Source organism: Rhineura floridana, chromosome 3 (assembly GCF_030035675.1).
Source record: "Rhineura floridana isolate rRhiFlo1 chromosome 3, rRhiFlo1.hap2, whole genome shotgun sequence".
Classification (NCBI taxonomy): domain Eukaryota; kingdom Metazoa; phylum Chordata; class Lepidosauria; order Squamata; family Rhineuridae; genus Rhineura; species Rhineura floridana.
This window is the reverse complement of record NC_084482.1, coordinates 118,511,627-118,536,155: the sequence shown is the minus strand read 5'-3', so window position 1 is coordinate 118,536,155 and position 24,529 is coordinate 118,511,627. Positions and strand designations below refer to the sequence as shown.

The 24,529-nt window shown below is 40.4% G+C and overlaps 1 protein-coding gene across 1 annotated transcript in view; it reads right to left on the bottom strand.

Annotated features, from left to right (window-relative positions):
• Window positions 1-201: 201 nt before the first annotated feature.
• LSM11 (LSM11, U7 small nuclear RNA associated) overlaps window positions 202-24,529 on the bottom strand; it is a 28,033-nt gene continuing 3,705 nt past the window's right edge. The window contains exons 2-4 of the mRNA XM_061617494.1: window positions 15,860-15,999; window positions 12,780-12,863; window positions 202-7,274 (exon numbers count right to left, since the gene is read on the bottom strand). Of these exons, the coding sequence (XP_061473478.1) occupies window positions 6,888-7,274; window positions 12,780-12,863; window positions 15,860-15,999 (611 nt within the window). The 3' untranslated portion in view covers window positions 202-6,887. The remainder of the gene's footprint in view (window positions 7,275-12,779; window positions 12,864-15,859; window positions 16,000-24,529) is intronic.

Genomic DNA, 24,529 nt, shown 5'->3' with positions numbered 1-24,529 from the left:
TAAGGCAACTGCTTTTTTTATCCACTTCTTAGCTGCTTGTTTTGATAGTTTAATTATATTGTAGGTTACTGCAGAAAAACAGGGTAAGTGCACAAATATTCCTAGCTTCACAATTCTCAGAATATAGGTTGTCCAAATAAATAAATACATTAAAACTGGTTAAAAATTAGTCTGTAAGAAGTAACTCTGGAGTAGTCTATGTTACATCAATATATTTATTGCCTTAGAGGTTGAACCCTTTTGTATACAGAAATTTACATTCATCAAGCAAAAAAAAAAGCTATACATTCATTGTTAAGTTCGTAGCAGCGATTTCTTCTCAGAAATAAAACAGGAAGACAGATTAAACAACTTGCACATTCTTTCCAATCCCAAGTACTCTGAAAGGGTAAAACATATACTTTCAGCAAACTCAGGGTTTTGCTTTGCTCACAGGCATTAGTTGTGTATTAAATACCAGATATCTGTATCCTTTATGAACTGTTAAGTTGGAAAGCTAGAGAGCTAATATCAAGAAAAAGGATGTGGACTCTGTAATAGGTATTTTTGCTATTTTTGTTTACATATATTCTCCAAAGATGCAAGCATTACCCCCATTTTACAAATGAGATCACTCACCAAGGAAAAAAGGACACAGGAAGCAAAGGGCACAGAAGAATCAAACCCAATGACTGATGCTAAGGCTATACCTGTACTACAAATTCAAATCAGTTTTGAATCTGTCATGGTGGTCAGCCAAAGAACCCTGGGAACTGCAGTTCAATTCAAACTACAGTCAGAACACTGTATTTTCCAAGATTCACAGGGAAAACCGTAAAACAAACCAGTTTAAAATGGGTAGCGCAGTACAGATTCACTTACCTAGCTTTAGGTGCTGAAGCCCAGCCTATACAATTAAACTGGGCAAGTATGTTCCATCAGCACAGCAGTCAGCTGGAGAAATTTCTAACAATGTCAATAGATAAGCTGTATGAGTATTTCTCTTTCTCAGCTTAAAACTGATCTATCAAGGAGAAGATACAAGGATACAGCTGCACTTTGCTCTGAAGCAGTGAAAATCAAACATAATTGCTAAAGGAGCCCAAAGCAGCTTTCAGGGTTTTCTCCACCCCCACCCCCCGAGGGAAAGCTCCAGTCTTTTGGGAGAAAAGGGAAGAAACAGACTAGATATGTTTGTACACAACCTGATCAAACTCCTTTTCACTCTAAATGATTACATATCTGACAGAATCTAAGGTGCACTAATCCTGTTCCGTTGTGAAGCTAATAAAACAGGTATCCAGAAATATCACAAGCCTTTTTCTCTTTTGTGACAGGCTCTCCTCTGACAGCAAAGAGCAATAGCACTTTTTCAGAGAAATCTAAAAAGGATTGTATACATCAAGAGAAAAGTTATTTACATGACTCTTCCACTAAAGTAGGCCTCTGGAATCCATTTTGAGGAAAAGCTTCAACAAGGCACTGGTGTATCCCTAGTGCTGAATAGAAATTTGAGTATCTGCATCTTCATCCACAGAAGAACTTCTGTTGCAAACTAGGAAAACCAAATTAAAATATGCTTCAACCACTCCCAGAGTGCCCTTTGTGAGCTGTGTGCAATGAGCAATCAGTATCTGACACACTGTAGATTCTTACTGACAGAAGTGTAAATATGCACCATTGAACTAATATTCAGGCAAAAATGGTGAAATCAAGATAGGAAATTATTTTTCCCTATAACTAGAGTAGGAGGATCACAACACTACACAAAACCCTCAAAATGGCAGGTGGTCTACAGCAGGAAGAACCTGAGCTTTAAGACTTTCATTCAGGCTGCCAAAAACACAGTTACTGCCTTCACCTTGGACTATTCAGTCATACATAAAGGTTTGCCACACTATCTGCCCTTAAAGGTTTACCAACTCTTCACAAAAGGGCATCTCTGGCTTCAACAGTTGAATAGCAAGGAAGAGGTTCAGTAAGTGCCACAGTGACGAAAAAAACCCCACCTGCCGAACAGCAACTGAGGCACAGTTTCCTGCTCAAACGAAAGGGTGGGGTTAAATACTGTTACTTCCCCATGGAGGTCTTTAAAAAAAAGCATATTTGCAATGGTACTAAAATGGTGACCGTATTTCATTCCACTGGTATAGAAATACTACAGGCACCTGGGCAGAGCCGCCCCTAGGCACCGGGAAGTGGGGCAGTTGCCCCCAGCCCCACGCTTTGGGGGGCCCAAGGAAGCTTCTGTTCTCACCTTCCCGCGCCTTTCCCCTTTTAGCAGCTGGTGCCTCCCGCTGTCGGCTTTCCTGCCGCAGAAAGGGGGGAAAGCCTCTGAGAGAAGGACGAAGAAGCTTCTTTCCCCTCCCTTCCGCCTCAGGCAGCACTGCAGAGGCAGCTCTGTTCAGCACAGGGGAAGAGGCAGGAGAGTGGTGGTGGCGGCAGCGAGGCAGACCAAGGTGAAGGTGCAGAGCTGCAGAAGTGCTGTCGTCGCCGCCGCTCGCTTTTCTAAGGAGTTTCGCAACGCACCTCAGAGTCGTGCTCACCTTCCTGTTTCTTCTCCTGTAATGGAGCCAGATCAGAGGGTGTGACCTCTAGCAAGATTTGAACTCTCACGCTTAAAAACAAATAAAGCAGGACAGGGAGAGGGAAGGGATTTTGACTATGGCTTTCTTCCACAAGAGAGCTGTGGGATGCTTTTCCTCCCTGCTCATCGAGTGCAGTTGAGTTCGTTGTGTCTTACTACCAGGCAGTGGTTATAGATTAACAGGCCATATTTTCCTTTGCAACACTAAGGTTAGGTGCTGCAACAAGAACAAAATATTTGTCTTGCCTCATGTGTGTGTGTGTGTGTTAAAATTTTATAGGCTCTTTTTCCGTTTCCTCATCCTTTAGTTAGTAAGCTACATGTCTTCTACCTCATGAGTAAAGGAAGATACAGAGACTGGTGTTCCAACCCCTGTCAGATTACAGGATAGACTAGAAGCAGACCCTTTCAGTACAGAGTTGCAGAAATATGTTTGGATGCTCTAAGCTTGTAAAAGTGGACATCTGATGAGTTTTTTTTTTAGTACAATGAGAAAATAGTGTATCTAGTACTGTTCACGTTGAGAGAGAAAAATAGTGCCAAGACAACAGAGGCGTGAATTTGATTATAAATTAATTGTGCCGCTAGTTCATTTGAGTGTTGAATATAATTACACATATTCATAAATAAAATATCTCTCTCTCTCTCTAAATATATAAAGAATGTGGGGTGTCCCCAACTATGCTTTTGCCCCGGGCCCTGGCACATGCTAAGGGAGGGCCTGCACCTCGGTGACCCACATGGGTAGGGGGTTTTCAAATGTGACACCTACTGAGTAAAATGCTGCCACACAGATCTTTTTGGTCTTAGTCCTCCACACCTAGCTATTTTTTTTCTTTTTTATGGATGGGCTGAGGACCAACCATTACTGGAGAGTTACCCACTCCATATCAATAGATGTAGTAAAACACCAGCCAAGGGGCAAAAGAGCCAATTTGAAAGAGCAAGTTTAAGGCAAAAGCACAGACTAATGCAGCCAAGATGCACACACACTCCCCCCATCCAAATAGCATTGCTTTGTGTATTTTGATTCTGTCGTTCTACTGAAATGAATGGTAAGCTCCTGCAGGCAGGAGAGCTTGATGCCTATCTGGAAGCTCTTTCACACTAATAACTGCAGGACTGGAATGCAGAAAATGATTCTGGAAGACAAAAACAGTAGCAATGTAAATACTGAAGCATGAAGTAGTAAACTTACAGAACCAGGCTTTTGATTAACATAAAGCAACAAAACAATGGATGTTAAACTCACTAACAATGGCATTATCAGCAAAGAACCATGAGTGAAGCAACCTGGTAAAATGAATCAAATCAATAATTATCTTCAGATTCAGGATGGAGAAAGCAAGAAGGCAGTCAGGAAGAATGGATTTTGTCAAATATAAAAGCATTTGTCTTCTAAATAATCTGGAAACCGACCACTGAAGGAAAAATCATACAGAGAGCACAGCAAAACGTGACGGTCCACTTAATTATCTATGTGGGGCTCAACCTTACTAAAACAGAATGTGAAAGAGCAAGCAGCCCAAGAACAGATAAGACTCCCCTCCAAAAGAAGAAAAAGTGGTATTTTTTGAAAAAAGAACAGAGATATGTAGGTGAACATTTTAAGTTAAAAGAAAACTCTCTAGAGTACAGAAGCATCTGTACTTTGAGGAGAAAAGAATCACAGAGAAGGTCATGAACAGATACAAAACCCGTTCAATCCAGCCATGAGAATCTCTTAGGATCATTTTTGCGATAGCCTTTGTAGCAAAAGTGACAGGGAAAAGCCAAACTGGAAAGGGCAAAAGAGAAGCTGCTTGGGGAATTTAGAAACTACTATTTCATGTTCCTAGATTTCTTTTTAAAATGAAGCAGACGAGAAATAGTTTTGTGCTGTATGTTTTAAAGTACAGTATGGCAAAGAATGACCTGAGGAAAGGACATAATCCAAGACAAGGCATTTTGCATATCCCATTCCACACTCAATGGGAAGGCTACATATCAAGTCAGGAGGTTACACTAAACGTATCAAATGACATGGAAATTCAAGTTTGGTTCAATTTATTTTTCTAGCACTTTTCTCTTCCTTTCCATCTTTGTCATCTTGAGCGCTATTAGGCTGATAACACAATGTCTAATCCCCTGAAATTCCCAATACTCTGGGCAGAACAACACATGGTGTGTCATTCCATGCTTCTTATTCACACAATTGAAAGCAGAATGCCACAGCAAGGGTGCACAACCATTTCTCCTCATGCTATTTTCCTGCTGCTTTCTCCACACTTCTTTAATCTCAGATAAGGATTCCCCAGGAAAGATAGCATGAGGGGAAATGGTTAGGAAGCACTTCTTACATTGGGCTTCCATTTCAAACTGCAGCCGCAGATTTGGGGGTGGGCATGAAATTCTGGGCTCCCCAAATAGAGGCCATTTCATCAAATATTTTCTGACAGGGCAAAATTCTCCAGCAGTTTTGAGAGAAGGTGAATCATTAGCAGCAGCTCTTGCTGCCTTTTCGTTATGTTCTTTTTTGCGCAAAGCTCCTGTGTATCCCACATGTTGCCTTGGCTGTGTTTAATTTCAAGGCACTGTGTGGCTGCCTCCACACAGAAACTCTGGCACAAATACTCCCCCCCTCACTTGAAACTGTTGGGAGATCCCACCATGATCATCATCACCCAATTTTGCAACCCATAAGTGAGCTGGAGAAATAGAGGAGGGAAACTGAGCTCTACACATGAATGTATTTAAAAGCGTGAAAAAAGAATCATGAATTACATGCAACATCTAGTTCCACATAGAGTTGCTATATTTCAACTTGTTAGTGGAAAACCTCACTCGTTACAAGATTGCCAGGTTATTGTTGAAAATCAGAATGACTTACAAAATAACCTATATATTTTTAATGAGAGACTGTGTTTCTGTACAAGTTTCATAATTTCTACAGAGTTTCTATGGAGATTTTTAAAATGCCTCCCAATATTAGATTCATTCCATTCCTATATGCACTATGGAGGCAATGTCCAGCTACTGGAGTGCTACATATACTCACTGTAAACAGAGGGCATTATTATCCTACATCATAAAAATCTATCTTGGCATACAGTTTATATATATGTATTGTTACAGTATGTTGCAGTGTTTCTTCTGACAATTACTGAATAACAAGGAGGAAATAATTAATAGCACTGATTTTCTAAATAATCACCATGCATACTTTTCAGTAGTCTTAAAACATGCTTCTCAGGAGCAATCAGACTAGCATTAGAGATGTGTCATTCAGAACTTGGAAGCAATTGGGAATATCCTTGTAGATATCACAAGCAAATTATTCTCTACGATCACCATCAGGGAAAACAGCATCTCAAAGCCACCTAGATAACGTATAACTGTGCCTGGCATAAAACACCATCTTTTCTATTTTAAGCAACATATATGCACATTGCCTTAGCCTTTACTACTACACCACAGAAATAGATGAAATGAACTATAAAAGACAGGATTGCAATTTCTGGGTTGTTTAAACCCAATTTACTATATATACATTGAGACAAGCTCCAGGTAGAGAAGCTATGTGTTTAGCTACATTCACAGTTTGCTGGTGGCATGCAGAGGGGAGTGGGAGAGGATGGGTTAAGACCACAGGCTGTATAAATACTGAAGAAAAGGCCAAACACTGCCTTTGATCACAAATAAAAATGAATTAGAGAGAAAGGTTCCTCAGCAAAGACCACCATATTCCATTTCCATTTACTTTTTCTCCAAGATACCAGTTTGGACACCAGAGGGCACTGCGGTCCAACTCTGGAATACCTCCCCCCAACCCCTGGCCATGCACTATTAGGAGGTAGGATAGATGGGGTCCAAGCAAGCCAATACCTAAAGCCATTCCTCCTTTTTCACAAGCTTTATTCCATAACCATTTTTAAAAGCATGCTTTTCCACAATTTATATTAGTAGCATTCCACAATGAAGCACCAAGGTCAACAGCAAACTCTGCTTTTTTTGTAGACATTTAGCAAAAACAGAGTGTTTGGAATGTCACTCAGTTCTGACTGTGTGGGTTTAAAATATATAGTGATACTTATCCCACATCATCACAAAGTTCCATGAATTCATGACTTAGGACATCTGTCTCTTTGAAGGCAGCAACATCCTTGAGCCAACTTCTACTACAAACAACTTGGCAATTAGTGCTCAAGATGTTCTTGCCTTCGAGATCCATTACCCTTTCTCCCTTCTGGTCAGAGGAAGAGAAAGAATTATACAATAATTCACAATGTAGCATACAGCTGTCACTACTGTTCATACTACTGTTCGAATAAAGTCAATCAGATCAATGGGCTAGATGAACAAGCAAGACATTTTCCCCCCGAATAAAAATCTGATTTATGTGTCGCGTGAAAACTTGTTGATAATCCACTTTGGGCTTTCGCTTTTTTCGTGACCGACCTCTTGGGCCACCTGCACTCGTCCCCTCCGTTTCAGAGATTCTGCCAGGCAGGTCAATCGCTTTCCCAGAGATTCGAGGCAAGCTAGAGCTGCGCGTCCTCTCCCTGCTCGAGCGTTTCTTCGCTCCACATTCTTCCTCCAATTTTCTCCAACCTGACTCAGACTTCTGCCCATGTGTCCTGGGATCACATGGAAGTGTTGGCAGGCCAGTGGCCATCTTTGAATCATCTTTTTTAACCAAGGACTCTTGTAGCTTGAGTCTGTCAAACAGCTACAGAGAAACATTCAAGGGTGAGAGGAAATGCATATGTCATTAAAGGTGTTATCTTATTCTACAATCTAAAGTGACACATTAAAGCACATGGTCCATTGCAGGAGGCCAAGCTAAAAAGCGGATCTTTTCACAAGAGGAAAAATATTATATGTACTTGCTATCAGCTGGCTAATACAGATTGTAAGCACTCTAACGCAAAGGAGATTACTAATTTTGCAGTCAAGGAGTTATCTAAGTTCTATGTTTTCTGTGCCTCATTCATACCATGTAGGCATATCAGATTTAGCTTTGTGACAAACTCCATTTCCATGATCTTGTACTGCTTTGTTTTATCCATTATTCTAGCCCCTAGGATCTATCTGATTTGAACTGCAATCCCTCTGGGCCAGGGACAACATAATTTCTGTATGCTTTAAATAGTGCCTAGCCTACTGCTGACACAATAAATGCTAAATAGTAGCACTAGTGGATACATTATGCTGGATAAATCTGGTGACCGTTTGTCATGAATAGCAATGGCTAGGTGAGAGCTCACACATGCATACTCATCACTTAAATTACTGCAGCACTATGATAACCTGCCCATGTGAAAAGGCTATCAAGGGCAAAGACTACAGACAGTTTTCCTCTCACTTTAACAATGTTTCCCAAGGAAGTAAGTTGCAAGACATCAACTGCTAAGTTATCAAACACATGTACATAAGTTGTAAAAAAAAAGTTAAACTATCTACCTCCTATGATTGAAGCTTGCACCAGCACATTCAACATAAATGAGCTCACTATCCTTTGCTTAAAGAGTAATGGAACAAATCCTATATTCAGGGTTGTCAAAAGCAAGGCATGCAATTTCTAAGGATGAAGGCAAGTGTAGGATTGTAAAAGCAGTTGCAAGCAGGTTTACCACCACCTCCAACTCCAAGGTGTGAATGTGGCTTCATACTTTTGTCTATAAGTTGCACCCATCAGCAAGCAGAATGCTGGATCAGCCTTGCCTTCTATCCTATTCCCCTGCTTGTGCTGTCTTCTATATTCATAAGCTTTTTTTCTTAAGCAACTGTTTCAGGGATTGTCTACAATGATGTTGGCGGATGCTAGTTATGTCATGGACACTTGCCAATCAACAGTCAGTTTTTACTCAAACTGATCCATCCCAGAAACCTGTAGAACTATTTTCCTCCCTAAATTAGGAGTGGGAGAGCTGTGACCCTCCAGATTTTGTTGGACTGAAACTCCCATCAGCCCCAGCCAGCATGGCCAATTGTCAGGTATGATAGAAGGTGTCACCCAGCAATATTTGGAGGTCCACAGACTCCCCACCCCTGCTCAAGATTTTCAGCACACACACTATCAAACCACTCCTGTAATTAACTAACTTGTGCCTTACTTTGCTTAGTAAACAGCAGGCTTTGATAAATTTACTTGCCTGCTCAGCAGTGGCAAATGCCCATCTCCCATCTGGCAAGTGTGCCTACAGTTCCAGCAAAGGCCTTGCTTATGGGAGAGAAACTACCTCTCTTTTCCTCCACAAAGAATGTATTGGAGAAAAGGAGAAGCAGATTTTCTCCTGTGAGCAGGGCTTTTGCAGGAAGAACCCTCACCCCCTCTCTGCTATTGCCGCTGCTTATGAAATAACAAAGGAAAGGGAGAGAAACTACCCTTCTTTTCCTCCAGGAAGAATATGAGATAGGAAGTGAGGGATGGTCTCTCTCCCCACCCCACAGGATTTTTCAGAAGGCAGGAGTAGTGAGGCACCACTTGCGCCTTTTGCAAAAGCCCAGTTCAAGAACACAGACTCCATCCTTTCCCCCAGTTCAAAGGACTCAGGGAAGAAAGGACTCATTGGCAACCATGGATAATAGCTTGGCTAACTGGCCAAGCCCAAATTTGAGAATTCCCCCAAACCAGGTCAACTTTCAGTCCCAAACCTGGTTGAAACTATTATAGAGACAGTAAGAGGACACAAGTAAGTTCTGGTTGACTGGGGAAGCAGAATGCTGGTTGCTATATAGATGACCTATAAGGGAAGGCCGGCAAAATGAGTTGGGAGACTCTAGATTAGAACTGACTCTAAAATTGAAAAGAAAAAGCTTGAACACAGGGTGAAACTCAAAGAGGGTTGCATCATGTGGTAATGCTATCAACTGCCCCAAAAGATAAAGGGCTGCATCCAACTAGATCCGACTCAGAGTAAAACCGCATCCAAACTCAGAGGAAGGCAATGGTAAACCACCTCTGAATACCTCTTACCATGAAAACCCTATGAACAGAGTATCCAAAATGCAACACGAGATAGTGCTGGAAGATGAGTCCCCCAGGTCAGAAGGCACTCACCAAGCTACTGGGGAAGAACAAAGGACAAGTACGAGTAGCGCTGTGACTAATGACACAGCTGGGTCAAAGCTGAAAGGAAGCCCAGAGGCTGATGCGCACAGATGCGAAAGGAGAGTCGGGAGTTGTACGACGCACACAATAGGAACATGAAATGTGAGAAGCATGAACCAAGGAAAGTTAGAAATTGTCAAGCAAGAAATGGAACGCATCAACATTACGATACTTGGCGTGAGTGAATTAAAATGGACGGGAATGGGACATTTTCAATCAGGCAACTACAAAATATTTTATGCAGGAAATGAGAAATCAAGAAGAAACGGGGTTGCTTTAATAGTGAGAACTGATGTAGCAAAAGCAATTAGGAGCTACAATGCAAGGGCTGAGCAAGTCATATCAATAAGATTTAACAGGAAATCTATCAACATAACCATCATCCAAGTCTATGCTCCAATGGCAAATGCAGAAGAAGAGGAATTGGAGAGATTTTACGCAGAAGTACAGGAAGAAATTGATCACACACCAAAACAAGATGTGCTGATAATCATGGGGGACTGGAATGCAAAAGTAAAGAATAGAGAAGAACTAGAAACTGTGGGAAAATGAGGCTTAGGAGACAGAAATGAAGCAGGAGAAAGACTTATTGAATTCTGTGAAGCCAATAATTTGTTTCTTGCAAACACATTTTTTGAGCAACCAAAAAGACGACTGTACACGTGGACATCACCAAATGGTCAATATAAGAATCAAATTGATTATATAATTGGTAGCAGAAGATGGAGAAGTTCCATACTTTCTGCAAAAACAAGACCAGGAGCAGACTGCAGTATAGATCATGAACTGATAATATCTAAAATCATAGTAAAGCTAAAGAAGAACAAAGCAATCATAATGCCAAAATACAGTTTAAATAACATCCCAGAGGAATATAAAGATCAAATAAGGAACAGATTTGAGGTTTTAAACTTAGTTGACAGAGAACCAGAAGAACTCTGGAGTGAAGTCAGAGACATTATCAGGGAAGAATGCAAAAAGACAATACCTCTAGTTAAAAAGAGAGAAAGAACTCAATGGAAGACTGAAGAAACTCTTAAAATATTAAGGCATCTTCTACTGAGTTGATGAAAATGTCATCTTTGCATTGCACAGAACTGCCCTTCTGGTTGATGCCAGTAGCTGGATAGCCAGCCAGATGGGCGACTAATAAATTCAATAAATAAATAAATATAAATAAATAAAGACAGAAGGAAAGCAAAAGCAAGAGGAGATAGAAAGACGGTCAGAACCCTAAATGCAACAATACAGCGACTAGTACGTAGGGACAAAGAGAACTATTACAATAGTTATTGTATAGAATAAGAAGAGGACAAGAAAAAGGGAAGAACAAGAGCCCTATTCCAAAAGATTAGAGAAATTAAAGGGAAATTTAAACCAAGAGTAAGGATGTTCAATAATCAACTGACCGAGATGAAATAAAAGATGGAAGCAATACACTGAAGAACTCTATAAAAGAGATGACAGGATGACAGATTCATTCACAGAGGAACCGTATGATGAAGAACCAGAAATTTTAGAATGTGAGGTGAAAGCTGCTTTTAAAATACTTGGAAAAAACAAATCATCAGGAACAGATGGCATACCAATAGAGTATTCCCATCGGAAAGGGTGTGAGACAGGGGTGTATTTTATCACCCTATTTATTTAATCTATATGCAGAACATATACGGAAAGTGGGATTGGACCAAGATGAAGGAGGTGTGAAAACTGGAGGGAGAAATATCAGTAATTTAAGATATGCAGACGATACCATACTACTAGGAGAAACCAGTAACAATTTGGAACGAATGCTGATGAAAGTTAAAGAGGAAAGCACAAAAGCAGGACTACAGCTGAACATCAAAAAGACTAAAGTAATGACAACAGAAGATTTATGTAACATTACAGTTGACAATGAGGACATTGAACTTGTCAAGGATTATCAATACCTCTGCACAGTCATTAACCAAAATGGAGACAATAGTCAAGAAATCAGAAGAAGGCTAGGACTGGGGAGGGCAGCTATGAGAGAACTAGAAAAGGTCCTCAAATGCAAAGATGTATCACTGAACACTAAAGTCAGGATCATACAGACCATGGTATTCCCGATCTATGTATGGATGTGAAACTTGGACAGTGAAAAAGTAGATGGGAGAAAAATCAACTCATTTGAAATGCAGTGTTGGAGGAGAGCTTTGCACATACCATGAACTGCGAAAAAGACAAATAATTGGGTGTTAGAACAAATTAAACCAGAACTATCACTAGAAGCTAAAAGGATGAAACTGAGGTTATCATACTTTGGACACTTCATGAGAAGACATGATTCACTAAAAAAGACAATAATGTTGGGAAAAACAGAAGGGAGTAGAAAAGAAGGCCAAAAAAGAGATGGATTGATTCCATGAAGGAAGCCACAGACATGAATTTACAAGATCTGAACAGGGCAGTTCATGACAGATGCTGTTGGAGGTCACTGATTCATAGGGTGGTCATAAGTCGTAGTCGACTTGGAGGCACATAACAACAAGTTAGACATATCTATTAACTTCAATGGGTCCATTCTGAGTAGGGCTTGCACTGACTATGACCCAATGGATTTGGAAAAGACATTTCTACCCTTGCCTCTCCTTGGGCAGCAACTATATCAGGTCTACATGATACAGACTGGAGAAGGGTACAAGATCTACTTTTGCTGCTTTATCCATTTATCCAACATTGTAGGAAACAAAGCACTACAGCTTGTAACAGATTGATATGAAGTCTAATTTGAAATCAAATACACTCTTTTGCTGAAATCAGCCAAGTTGTTTTTGTTTTTAAGATGGCTCTTTGTGAAATATGTGTGCAATTGTGCAAATGGGGCCCAAGAGATTTTGCTGCCTGAGGCAAAGGACAAAATGGTGTCCCCCTCGCACCATGTTCAGAATCTGGCTAGACTGAAAGTTAAAACTTATTTCAATTCTGTTGATGGGACAATGTCTTCCAGGCAGAGGTGCAGAGCAGACCATGCGTGGCACACTGCTCTCTCCTCCAACACCTTGCCACCATTCTTCTTCCCTCAACATCTGCTGCCTCACTATGCCTAAAGGTAGGGCCGGCCCTGACCAATTGACACACAGAAGAATGGCTACTTACCCTGGTGAGAGTCAGTTGTGGCTCTATGTAGAAAGCTTTACCCAGTACAGGTTTCCGGTATGTCTCATCTACATCTGTCAGGGCCTAGGGCAAGGAAAGTAGAAAGAGTCTTAAGACATTCTGAAAGAAGTATTTTAAAATAGAGGAGACAGTGGGAGGAAGATCATATACTTCATTTTTGATTACCAGAGTAGGGCATCCTCCATTCCTCCTCAAAGTATCACAGGATTTTTATGTGTTCTCAAAATAAAAGAGCAGAAAAAATATCCTCACATTACTTCAATGAATACAAAACTTGGGGGGAGGGGGAAGGAACAGCAAATACATTCTTGTGCATAAGAAATGAGACAATAAAATAGAAGGCATTGAGCAGTTCCTAAATAAGTCTTGTGGAAGTACCTCGTGTCATTCACCCTTCTTATCTCGAACACTGTAGGCTACACTCTTATCTTGGTGAATTTTGTTTCCTCAAGAATAACCAGTTTTTTAAATATGTGAAGTAGCTTGATTATGTTCAGATAGATATTAGATATGTCAGTATTTATCAACATAGCAGTTTTATTGGAAGTTTTCTTTTAAAAACAACCCACAGTGTCTGCTAAAAAAAGAGTGACAGGGATAACAAAATCAATTTGGAACTAGGCTCTGTAATATCATCAAACTGAATAAAATTACTTTTGTGTTGCTTCTGGGCCTTGTCTCTTAGCTGAAGCCTGTGGTGGTTTGGAAGAGATTAAACAACAGCCTTAAAGAACTCCTTCACTTCCCTATCTTTCCAAGATTATATCTTAATAGGAGAAAATCACTCTGCTATAAAAGTGTTAGGATGGGGATGGAGGGTGAGAGATGAAGTGGCTCAGTAATTAAACTGGGTTAGAAAAAGAAGCATCATTAGATGTGACCCTTCCTGGCCAAATTTAGCCTGCCACTCATTGCAGCATCCCCATCTCTTTTACAACAACAAGCTATATTCTTACAAGCACCACATTGTAAATTGACATTCTGAAGAATGGGGCTGAGGCAAAAAAGATCTTAGTGAAAAGGATTATATTACTACTTTTTTGTTGGTCCCATTACCAGCAGAACTGCTCACAACTGCAACCAACTGAAGAATGTAGACATAATATTCCAATCAAAAACTTATTTATTTGTAAGAAAAAGCCACTGACTTTAGTGGGAATGTGCATTGAGTCAAAAGAGATGGGAAGAGAATAGCCTACGTCAGCCTTCCCCAACCTTTCAGGGAATGAGTTGTCTCATTTTGTCTCTAGCATCTAAGTCTTCAGAGGCATACTACTTCTGGACATGGAATGTCCATATATCTATCCTGGCCTATCTGATGGCAATACAGGACAGAGCCTTCTCTGGCAGCACCCTGACTATGGAACTCCCTCGTGGTAGAATTATGTTTGTACTCCATGCTAACATCATTCCACGAACAGCTAAAGATGCACTTATTCAGACCTTTGGGGGAAAAGGTGAATGTGGTTTATCCTTGTCTGCAGTAGGATGAATTCCACACTTTAAATTGTTTAACTGGCATTATTTTGTATAATATTTTTAAGGCTTCAATTTTCTTTGTAATCTTTGATTATTATGATGTTTATATATTGCTTACATGTCGCAATGGTTTCTGCATGCCATGTTAGGCTCCTAAGGGAGAAAGGGCAAGGTGGAAATATAATGAAATAACAACCTGGTGCCTCCCAGATGTTGCTGGACTACTACTATCATTCCTGACCATTGGCCACGCTGGCCGGGGCTGATGGGAGCTGTAGTCCAACAACATCTGGAGGGTGCAAGGTTGGGAAAGGTTGAAGTACACACTTCACCATCCACTACTCCAGCTACAACAATTGAGAGGACTCCCCTCATTTTCAGCCATCATTCATCATAGAATGCCTTCCTACACCATATTCCTTCAAAAAAACCCAACTTTTTCCTTTTTTAATTAAAAAAGGCTGCTTAAAATTATATTTTTAAAGGAAAAATAAGTACAAACTTAAAAAGAACATCTGCAGAAATGCAATTTAAAAATGTCTGCACATTCCTTTTTATCTGCTCCTTAATCCTATTCAGAAGCGCTCTCTGTGTCTGTTGAACACACAGAGGCAGGCTGTGCCTGTTTGCCCCACCCTTAACATCTCCAGGGGCTGTGCTCTCCCCACATTCAGTACAAGGTCTGAAACAATAGCCTATGTACATAGGCTTCTTCACATGAACTGGAGCCCTCATCAAACCAGAAGAGGTTGGGGTCCAAGTCAGAAGGCAGAGCCACTTGCCTACCATCCTCCCTATTCTTCTGAAGGCCTAGTCAGCCTCATCAGAATTCTGGTCTGATATGAGAAAAGCTTTCGCTCTGCATTGGCATGGCGTTTTATGCTTATGCTGGCAGCTAACCAAATTAAAAGACAGGTGGCATATTCAGCTCATGTCTTAATTAGACTTGTCAGCATCCAGTTTCACCTAAGCTAAAAGGTCATGCAGTTAACAAAACATAGAAGAAACCTTAAGAAAAAGAAGTGCTGCGTATGTGGGAGAGAGGGAGGGCTTCATGCCAAAGCGCTTGCGGTTCAAGTAGAACAGATGAATACTAGGGCTTTCGTTCCATATTTCAGGGAGATTTCTTATTTCACTCAGACACTTTATGCACACTTCATGCCTTTCATTTAGCAACCATACCATATACCCAGAAAGTAACACAAAGGTACAATGAGATCATTAATCTTTTTATTTATTTATTTTGGCAAGTAAAGGAGTTGGGAAAGATCTTGCAGAAGGAGAAAAGGGGGCATAAAACGAGAGAAAGGGGGAAATAAGTGAGAACTATCTAACAAAATTAGCTCCAGTTGTATTAACTAAAGACAAGAATTTGAAGAAATACTCTCTGGTCGACAAAGCCCATAACAGTCTACCTGTTCCACTGATGAAGCCTTGCCTTGGACCGACCAGAGAAGAGCCATGGCTCACCTCCACCTGAAAACTGGAAGACCACCCATCTTCCTTTGCTCAACATGCCCTTAGGTTGAAGTGAGCCATTACTTTAATTAGTAAATTACAAAGGCAGTGACAATCATTACCATATTCCAAAATTTGTCAAATGCAACTAAGAACCCAGTGCAGACTCCTCGAAGTCCTTTGAAAGTTCGGATATGGACGTTGACTTTTACACCATCACGGACACAGCGGTGAAGCTCCCCGAGTGGACTGCCTTCATGAACTAGAATAAACAGAAACTATCATCACTTGTTACCAAAACAAACACCATGGAGCATAAAACAAAATCATGCAGGGTTTAACTCAAAAATTACAGTGAAATCTGGTTGGGGAAAAGTCACCCATTTATACAACAAACTGTTCACACTGAGCATCAACGCCATTGCAGTGTATTTCACCGAGCCAACTATATTCCTGTACAGCAAGGATGGGGAAGCTTTCACCTGCTAGATGTTTTTAAATTATATCTCCCTTTATCCCTAGCCATTAGCCATCCTGGCTGAGGCCGATGAAAGCTGGGAGTCCAACAACATCTGGAGGGCCACCCATTCCCCACCCCTATTGTACAGTCTGCTTTGGGACAGCAGAACTTAAAGACAAACATACCATGTTTGCACCAATAGTTTAGCTACACACCTGAAATGCTCTCATAGAACCTTAGAACTAAAAAAGGGTCTGCAATGAACATACGTCCCAGGGATTTATGTATTTTCTTGCAAAAAAATCTGGGATTTTATTATTTATTGCAAAGAGGCAGAGGTTCTGGAAAATTTGAAACATAAGGGAAACAGAGAGCTCTTTCTTGAGGTGGGGGACCCCAGAATTAGGAATAATATATATATATATATATAATTCCTAATTCTGGGGTTAGTTATTAACACAATAAAGTGGACAAACAGAAAGTAGTATTTTTGGAGAATCCACTCCAAAAGCAAACACATCTTATAATTTCCAGAGAGCTAGCCATGTTAATCTGTTGCAGCGACAACTTTTTCTAGCATCTTAAAGAACAAATTGATTATGGCATAAGCTTTCGTGGCCTCAGTACACTTCATAAAATGTATTATGTGCTATCCTGAGTTGCATGTGGTTTGGGAGGAGTGGAACTAAGTGTAAATCCTATGGGTATCATCCTGTAACTTAGGATACCACTTCATACCTCTACTGATGTGGACTGCTGTGCTCAAAAGCTAATGCCAGCCTTTACAAACATAGTGCCTTCCAGATGTTTTGGACTATGGTGTGGCCAGGGCCGATAGGAGTTTTAGTCCAAAACATCTGGAGGGCACCAGATTGGTGAAGACTGACTTATGCCATACCAAATTTTTTAGCCTTGAAAGTGCCATATCCAAATGTAATTAAGGAGTAGCAAATTTAGTTACACTTTATAATACTGTTGAAGCCTTCATTGTTATCATCTACAAAATTAGTCATCCTTATCTAGCTATTAGATTTACATCCCACACCATCCCAGTAAATAATATAACATTGAAAATAATAGCAGAATTCAGGCTTATTGATGTAAATCAGAATCTGGAAGTTCAATCATTTTTTATTCTGAATTTTGACTTTCATGGACTCAGAAGGAAAGGACTGCAGAAAAAGATTCAAGCTTCACAACTCTTTTCATGTATTAGTTTATTCTTTAGTTATGTGTATGTTTTCAGGAATGCTCATCTGTTGATTATTTTGCTAATAAAGACAATGGCACTGAATGACCTAGTCACCTTCTTACTGAACATATCTGGCACAGTTCCCTAACACCATCATCACCATATACAAAGAGGGAAGCTTCAAACACTGTGACAAAGTTTTCTTCAGAGGTGGAAACTTCCCATATTAAATCTGTCTCTGCAGAATGTAACCATTCTGTGGGTATCAAAAACTATTATGCTCTCCATGTAGCTATTATTTTTCCAAGGCTCAAAAGCAATACAGATTCATTGTCAATCATTTGTGCAGCTTATTGAGCTATAATTAGACTCAATAGTTGTAAAATAGTTTTTTTCCAATATAAAACACATGTTTAATACCCTTATTTTAAAGGATAATTAAAAGGCTACTGGGGGTTATCACTATACAACAGAAATATTTCTAGCAGATAATCACAACATCAGTAACAAAATGCCACTATAAACATACATAGCACTCACTTGCCTTAATGAGACTGCAAGATTGACAACACAGTGATGTGTTAAAAGAGCTGCACTGGGTACTAGTCTATTTCTGATTAAACTCAAAGTACTTGTTTTTAATCTTTAAAGCGCTATAACAGCCTAGGAGCTAGCCATCTAAAGGATTGCTTTCTTTAATATGAACTCTTGAAGCCCTTCTCCATGTGCCTTCTGGCTATCAGAGGGAGGACATTTCAGTGGTAGCAACCAAATTTTGGCCCCTCTCCCTAGGCAATATGCTTTGCACAGTGTTTATTATATTTTAGGCACCAGGCTAAGTTCATTGTGTTGTCTGATGTTTTGACAATGTTTGAGACCCATGTAAATGTTTAGTATTTTATTGTTTTTGTCTTTTTATTGCTTTTTCTGGTCCTTTTACAGTTAACTTTAAAAAAAAACAAAAAAAAACCCTTGCGGTTTAAGAATGTACCTATAGCCAACAAATATTTCTATCAAACTTTAAAAAGCAGGGAAATTGGGGAGCTATAGTGAATGCACCAGGGAAGCAAGAGACCTGACCCCCTCTCTGAGATACTGTTGTTGTACTGCCCTACAAATCTGTAAAAATGCAAATACAATTTGGGTTGGTCTTTCAATGTCCAATCCACTTCCTGTGTAGCTTGGGAGAATTTGGGAACGTTTTACAAATTTGTAGGGCAGTACAATATTTCAGAGAGGAGGTCAGGTCTCCTGCTTCCCTGGTGCATTCACTGTAGCTGTCCAGTTTCCTTGCTTTTTAAAGTTTGATAGAAATATCTGTTGGCTATAGGTACATTCTTAAACTGCAAGGGTTTTTTTTTGCCTATTAGTGAATTTCTCTGCTATTTAATCCGGGAGGTAAGAAATTGGATCCTGTGCAAGTTTGCTGAGAATGGCTTAATCATTTGAATGCTTATTGAATTAATGGGATTTACTCCCCTGCAATCATGCTTAGGATAGGTGAAACTGACCATGGGGGGGATGGGGAAGGGAGGAGGAGGGACAGAGGGCAGGTCTGATCATTTGCATGCTTATTGCGTTCAGTGGGATTTACTCCTGCGCAATCATGCTTAGGATATGTGAAAGTGACCATGGGAGGAAGAGGAGGAGGAGGAAGGGAAGGCTGGTGTGGGCAGGGGAGGAAGAAGGGAGAGGAGAGGGGAAGGAGGGGAAGGAAGAGGGGGAGAGGAAAGGCAGGTCTGATCATTTGCATACTTATTGAATTCAATGGGATTTACTCCCATGTAATCATGCTTAGTATGGGTAAAACTGACCATGGATGAGGAGGGGATAGAGGGGGTGGGAGAGGAAGGAGCAAAGAAAGGGGCAAAAGGGAAGGGATAGGGGGAGCAGGAGGGGAGGGCAGGTTTGCACGATCATTTGCATGCTTTTTGAGTTCAATGGGATTTACTCCTGTACAATCATGCTTAGGACAGGTGAAACTGACTTGCGGGAAAGGCAGGGAGGGGGGAGCAGGGGGAAGGGGGAGTGGATAGGAAGGGGAAACGGAGGAGATTGGGTGGGTGGGCACTGGGCAGAGAGAAAGGCCCTTTTCTTTCCAAAAGGAAAACATTGTGAACAGTATCATTTTTTCAGGATTTCTCCCATCTTTTTATTCTACAGCAGGCACATGTATTCTCCCACCCAAATTTAAACCAAAATTGTCCCTGGTTACATCCCCACCAGACCTTTATTTCAATTTAGACAGTCATGGCTTCCCACAAAGAATCCTAGGAAGTGTAGTTTGTGAAGGGTACTGAGAGTTGCTAGGAGATGCCCTATTCCCCTCACAGTACTACAATCCCCAGAAGAGGGGCTGATTGTTAAACCATTCTGGCCACTAGAGCTCTGTCAGGGGAGTAGGAGACTCCTAACAACTCTCAGCACCCTTCACAAACTACACTTCCCAAGATTCTTTAGACATGACTGTCTAAAGCAGCCTTTCCCAACCAGTGTGCCTCCAGATGTTGTTGGATCACAACACCCATCAGCCTCAGCCAGCATTGCCAATGGTCAGGAAAGATGGGAGTTGTGGTCCAACAACATCTGGAGGCACACTGGTTGGGAAAGGCTGGTCTAAAGTGAAATAAAGGTCTGGTGTGGGTGTGGCCCCTGATTAGCCAAGCCAAACAGCTGTGAGTCTGGCTTTTAGAACAGTTGGTTCTTACTGACCATGCCCAATGTTATAATAGACTTCAGTGTTAAATTTCTTAAATTAATTAAAAATCCGCCAGGCAATTTTTTAAACTTTTAAACTGCAGAAGATGAAGGTCAGAGTATGGGGCAAGGTCAGTAATAGGATTACAGGTACCCTGTGAACATAGCTGATTTTTAATTAATTTCAACAAATTATACAAGACCACTGACAGAAAAAAGTCCAACAGGGGTCTGGATATTTTCTCTCGTTTTATACTTTGAACTCTCAATTTTCTCTGACTTGTGTGTATTGCCATGAAAACTCAGAGTGTTGTTAAGCAAGCATTTCTGAGTTCAGGACTGTAAGTTTTGTAAGATTTTGTTTTGAAATGTGCTTATGGGAAGTAGCAGAATAGCATGGGGGGTATTTTCAATTTAACACTGTGGAATGCGAAAAATCCATGTTAGCTATAGCATACAGTCACTCACATGGCAGTATAATAACCCACACAGAGAGGGCGGGGGAATGGGGGCTTGGATCCACAGAACCATGAGTGGAAGGAAAAAATGTATCAGTGCTGTTGCAGGAACTCTTGCACAAACAGCAACGGGAGATTGCTCAAAGTGCAGTACCCATGTATCAGGGTGTCATACAACCGTTATGTAACAATACAGCAAACATAGGGAAGATACAGGATGTGGCATATAAACACCAGTAGGGAGCCAGTGTGGTGTAGTGGTTAAGGTGTTGGACTACAACTTAGGAGACCAGGGTTCGAATCCCCACACAGCCATGAAGCTCACTGCGTGACCTTGGGCCAGTCAATGGTAAACCACCTCTGAATACCGCTTACCATGAAAACCCTATTTGTAGTGTCATCATAAGTCGGAATTGACTTGAAGGCAGTCCAGTTAGATTAGCCATATAAAGGTCTTGAGAAAAGCTTACACAAAACACAAGAACTTTAGATTGGGAATTACTTTTCTGCCGAGTCAGGAACAATCCTTCCATAAATGGAAAAAGTGTTCTGCTAGCAGATGGACACCTTTAGAGCCAAGCCACTGATACATACACTCTGTTGTCACTATGTTGGTTCGTTTAGCATTCTTAGTCCTGCTCACCAAGTCCTCTGGCTAAGCAAACCATGTAAACATGGTCAATGCAAGATCTCAAAACACTTGACCCGTAAAAATAAAATTATGAAGCTGTGGACTCTGATGATAGCATGTCCCAAGCTTGCATGCAGACCTGAATTGTCCTTACAAAATGACAATTCAAAACAAATGTTTCCATTAATCATTGATTAATGAAATTGATCATTGAAATTGATCAGGAGAGAGTGATCTTAAAGGATGGCAAGATTTTGAGGCCGAGGTAGCCAATGCTGCACTCTCCAGATGTTCTGGGCTACAACTACCATCATCCCTGACCATTTACCATCTTGGCCAAAACTGATGGGAATTTTAGTCCAAAACATCTGAAGGGAACTACACTGAAGGGAACTACCCCTGATTTAGGGCTTTTACAGATGTTACACTCATATTTTAGATATAATCAGTATCAGCCTCCCTGGGCCAACAACACCCAACTCCTAATGTTAGGCCCACTCACTGCATGGAGCTTGGCTGTGTCATTGCAGATCTCCATGCTTTCTGGCACTATTCCTGTGACATCTGTTCCATGTGCTGTTCAAAGCTTAGGGAAGCTGAAGAATCAGCATAATCTTGTCTCTATCTTAATACCTAAACTGCTAGATTTTTATATATGGGAAACCCCACTATTATTTGGCTTTTCAATGAATCTTTGCTCTGTCACAATAGCAGAGAAAATAATTGTCATTCAAGACTTTAAACAAGAAAGAAGAATTTAAGATCTCTTTCCATGCAGATGATGTAGCTTTATCACTCTTAGAGCCTGTGAAGTTTTAGACTTATTAACTTGTAGCTTCCAGCTACAAAATGAATAAATCCAAATCCAATCTTTTGTAGCTTAACAAAGGATCAGAAGGAGGTTCTACAAGAATTTTGTGATATTCTATAGCTTGAGCTTAAGAAGACCTAATTGATCTCAATATTTTACCGCATAAATTGTTATTTATCACTAATAAAGAAAATGAAATATGATATTCAAAAATGCGGTAAATTTATGTTCTGGCTAGGAAGGATTGTTTAGACTAAATAACCAGTGTGTTTTATAACACCATCAATCATCATACTAGAGAAAAATAAAGTAGGAATGTGTCCTTCAGATAGCATGGCTACTGCATAAAATAAGCTCTGTACGGATTGCAATTCAGTGATCCAATAGTAGATTGCTATGATATAAACTGGCATTAACATTACAGGTAAACCCACCTTGTACATTGAAAAACAAAATAATGAAAAGCTTTGACAGCTGCTCCACTCAAATGACAATATAGAAGGTCAAGATTTTGTCAGGATAACGCCAGTGTAGATGGCATGTGGTTAATACGGTTGCCTAAGTTTATATTTGCTCAGTTTATTACTTAGTTTGGCATGAAAACAGAACACATCTTTGCTGCTGAAGCCACCTAATATAAAAGCAAGTGAACAGTAATCCAAGGTCAGGTAGGAGGAAACATAGGGAGTTTTATGCTACAGCAGCATCTGGGCCATATGCCAAGTCAGCATTTAAGAAAACTTCGAAGACAAGGAGATTTGTAATTTAAGGCCAAACTACATTTTATGAATAGCTACATATTTGTGCCTTTAGGTGCAGGGGATTTGTTTATACAAAGTGACTGCAAGGGGAGCCTAGATTGGGCTCTCTACCCACATGCAAACTGTGGGTGGGGTGTTGGGGTGAGAGAGACAGAGACAGATAAGGATCACAATGGGGCTAAAGAGTTAAAGCCCTCCACACCAGAGTCCTAATCTAGATTGGGCCCTTCTGCGCTAGCAACTTGTGTAAAGAACAAAAATAAACCCACAGAGGCACAGTTACCTAGTCAATGTAACTTACAGTTTGGTCCTTAGGCTGCAAACCTAAACCCTCTTACCTACAAATGAATTCTATTTAACTCAACAGAGCTTATTGTTGATTAGACATATACAGAATTGTACTACTGTTTAGCAAATGTAACAATGGCATGGGTCTCATCAGTTTTTTTTATAAAATCATCAACAGGAAAAATATACTAAGCATCAAGTGGGGGGATCTTATGCATTCAAAAACATGTGCTGCACCATTGTCTTGTAGCTCCTCCCCAATCTTAATGTTTTCCACATGAATTGCTTTTGGTGCAGATATAAACTTTTACCTAGATATTATCAGTGCTATCTTAATGTGTTAATCCTAGTTCAATCTCATATTGTGAATTTATTATTCTCATCATCAATATAGTTTTAAGGGTTGCGTTCAACTGTGTGTCCCCTGCGTGTGGAAGGCTCTTCAATCCAGTGGAAGCTTCCATGAACAGAAGGCGTATGTGTGGAGTGACTTTTATCGATTCTCACTTCCTTCTGCAGCCTCCTGCACCCCAAATTTGCTCCACAGGGTTAGGGAACTCTCCAGAACAGCATGGGTGATACATCTACATAAGAACATAAGAAGAGCCTGCTGGATCTGGCCAGTGGCCCATCTAGTCCAACATCCTGTTCTCAAAATGGCCAACCAGATGCTTACAGGAAGCCCCCAAGCAGGACCTAAGAGCACCAGCCCTCTCCCCACCTTCAATTCCCAGCCACTAGTATTCAGCAGCATACTGCTTATGATTATGGAGGCAGAGCAAAACCATCATGGCTAGTAGCCACTGATAGCCTTATCCTCCATTTCTCTAGCAGATCCCTGCACTAGAGAAAAATCACCTCCCTCCTCCTTTCATTCACAAGGTATCCGCTGGAGCAAAGGGCCTTCCATATGTGGAGGGACACAACAGGATACAACCCTATTTCTATATTCCTTTTTGGTCCAAAGGCTCCCAAAGCAGTGAATACAGTTATCACTCCCTTTACCTTTGAGTACCTTTACTTGTCTATTTGCTAGTTATCTGATTTTATTGCTAGATAAGTTACATTTACTAACCAACCTTTTTAATCTTCTCTTTATCTTGAAAAATGTAAACTCACCAGTAACAAAAAGAACACTGTTCATTTATGACTTAAGATCTTAATATTAAGTTGCATGTAAATTTCATTTTTGCCAGCCTCCGAGCTCCCAATACAGATATCCAAACCAAAACTAAAATCATAATCCCACCAAAATAAATGGGAGTTTTGCAAAAGGATTTCATGCACAGTCTTTGAACAATCATCATACTATCTTTCAGCTTTGGTGCACTTGCCTGTCATCATGTTATCAGGAGTCACTGCACTATATTTATAACCCTAGGAGGCACGGTTAAGAACCATGATTATAACAGTGTAAAGGACATACTGTTGCTATAACTAGCAGCTGCATAGGACAATGCCAAATTCCTGGTTTAAAAGTGATATTTTTCAGAA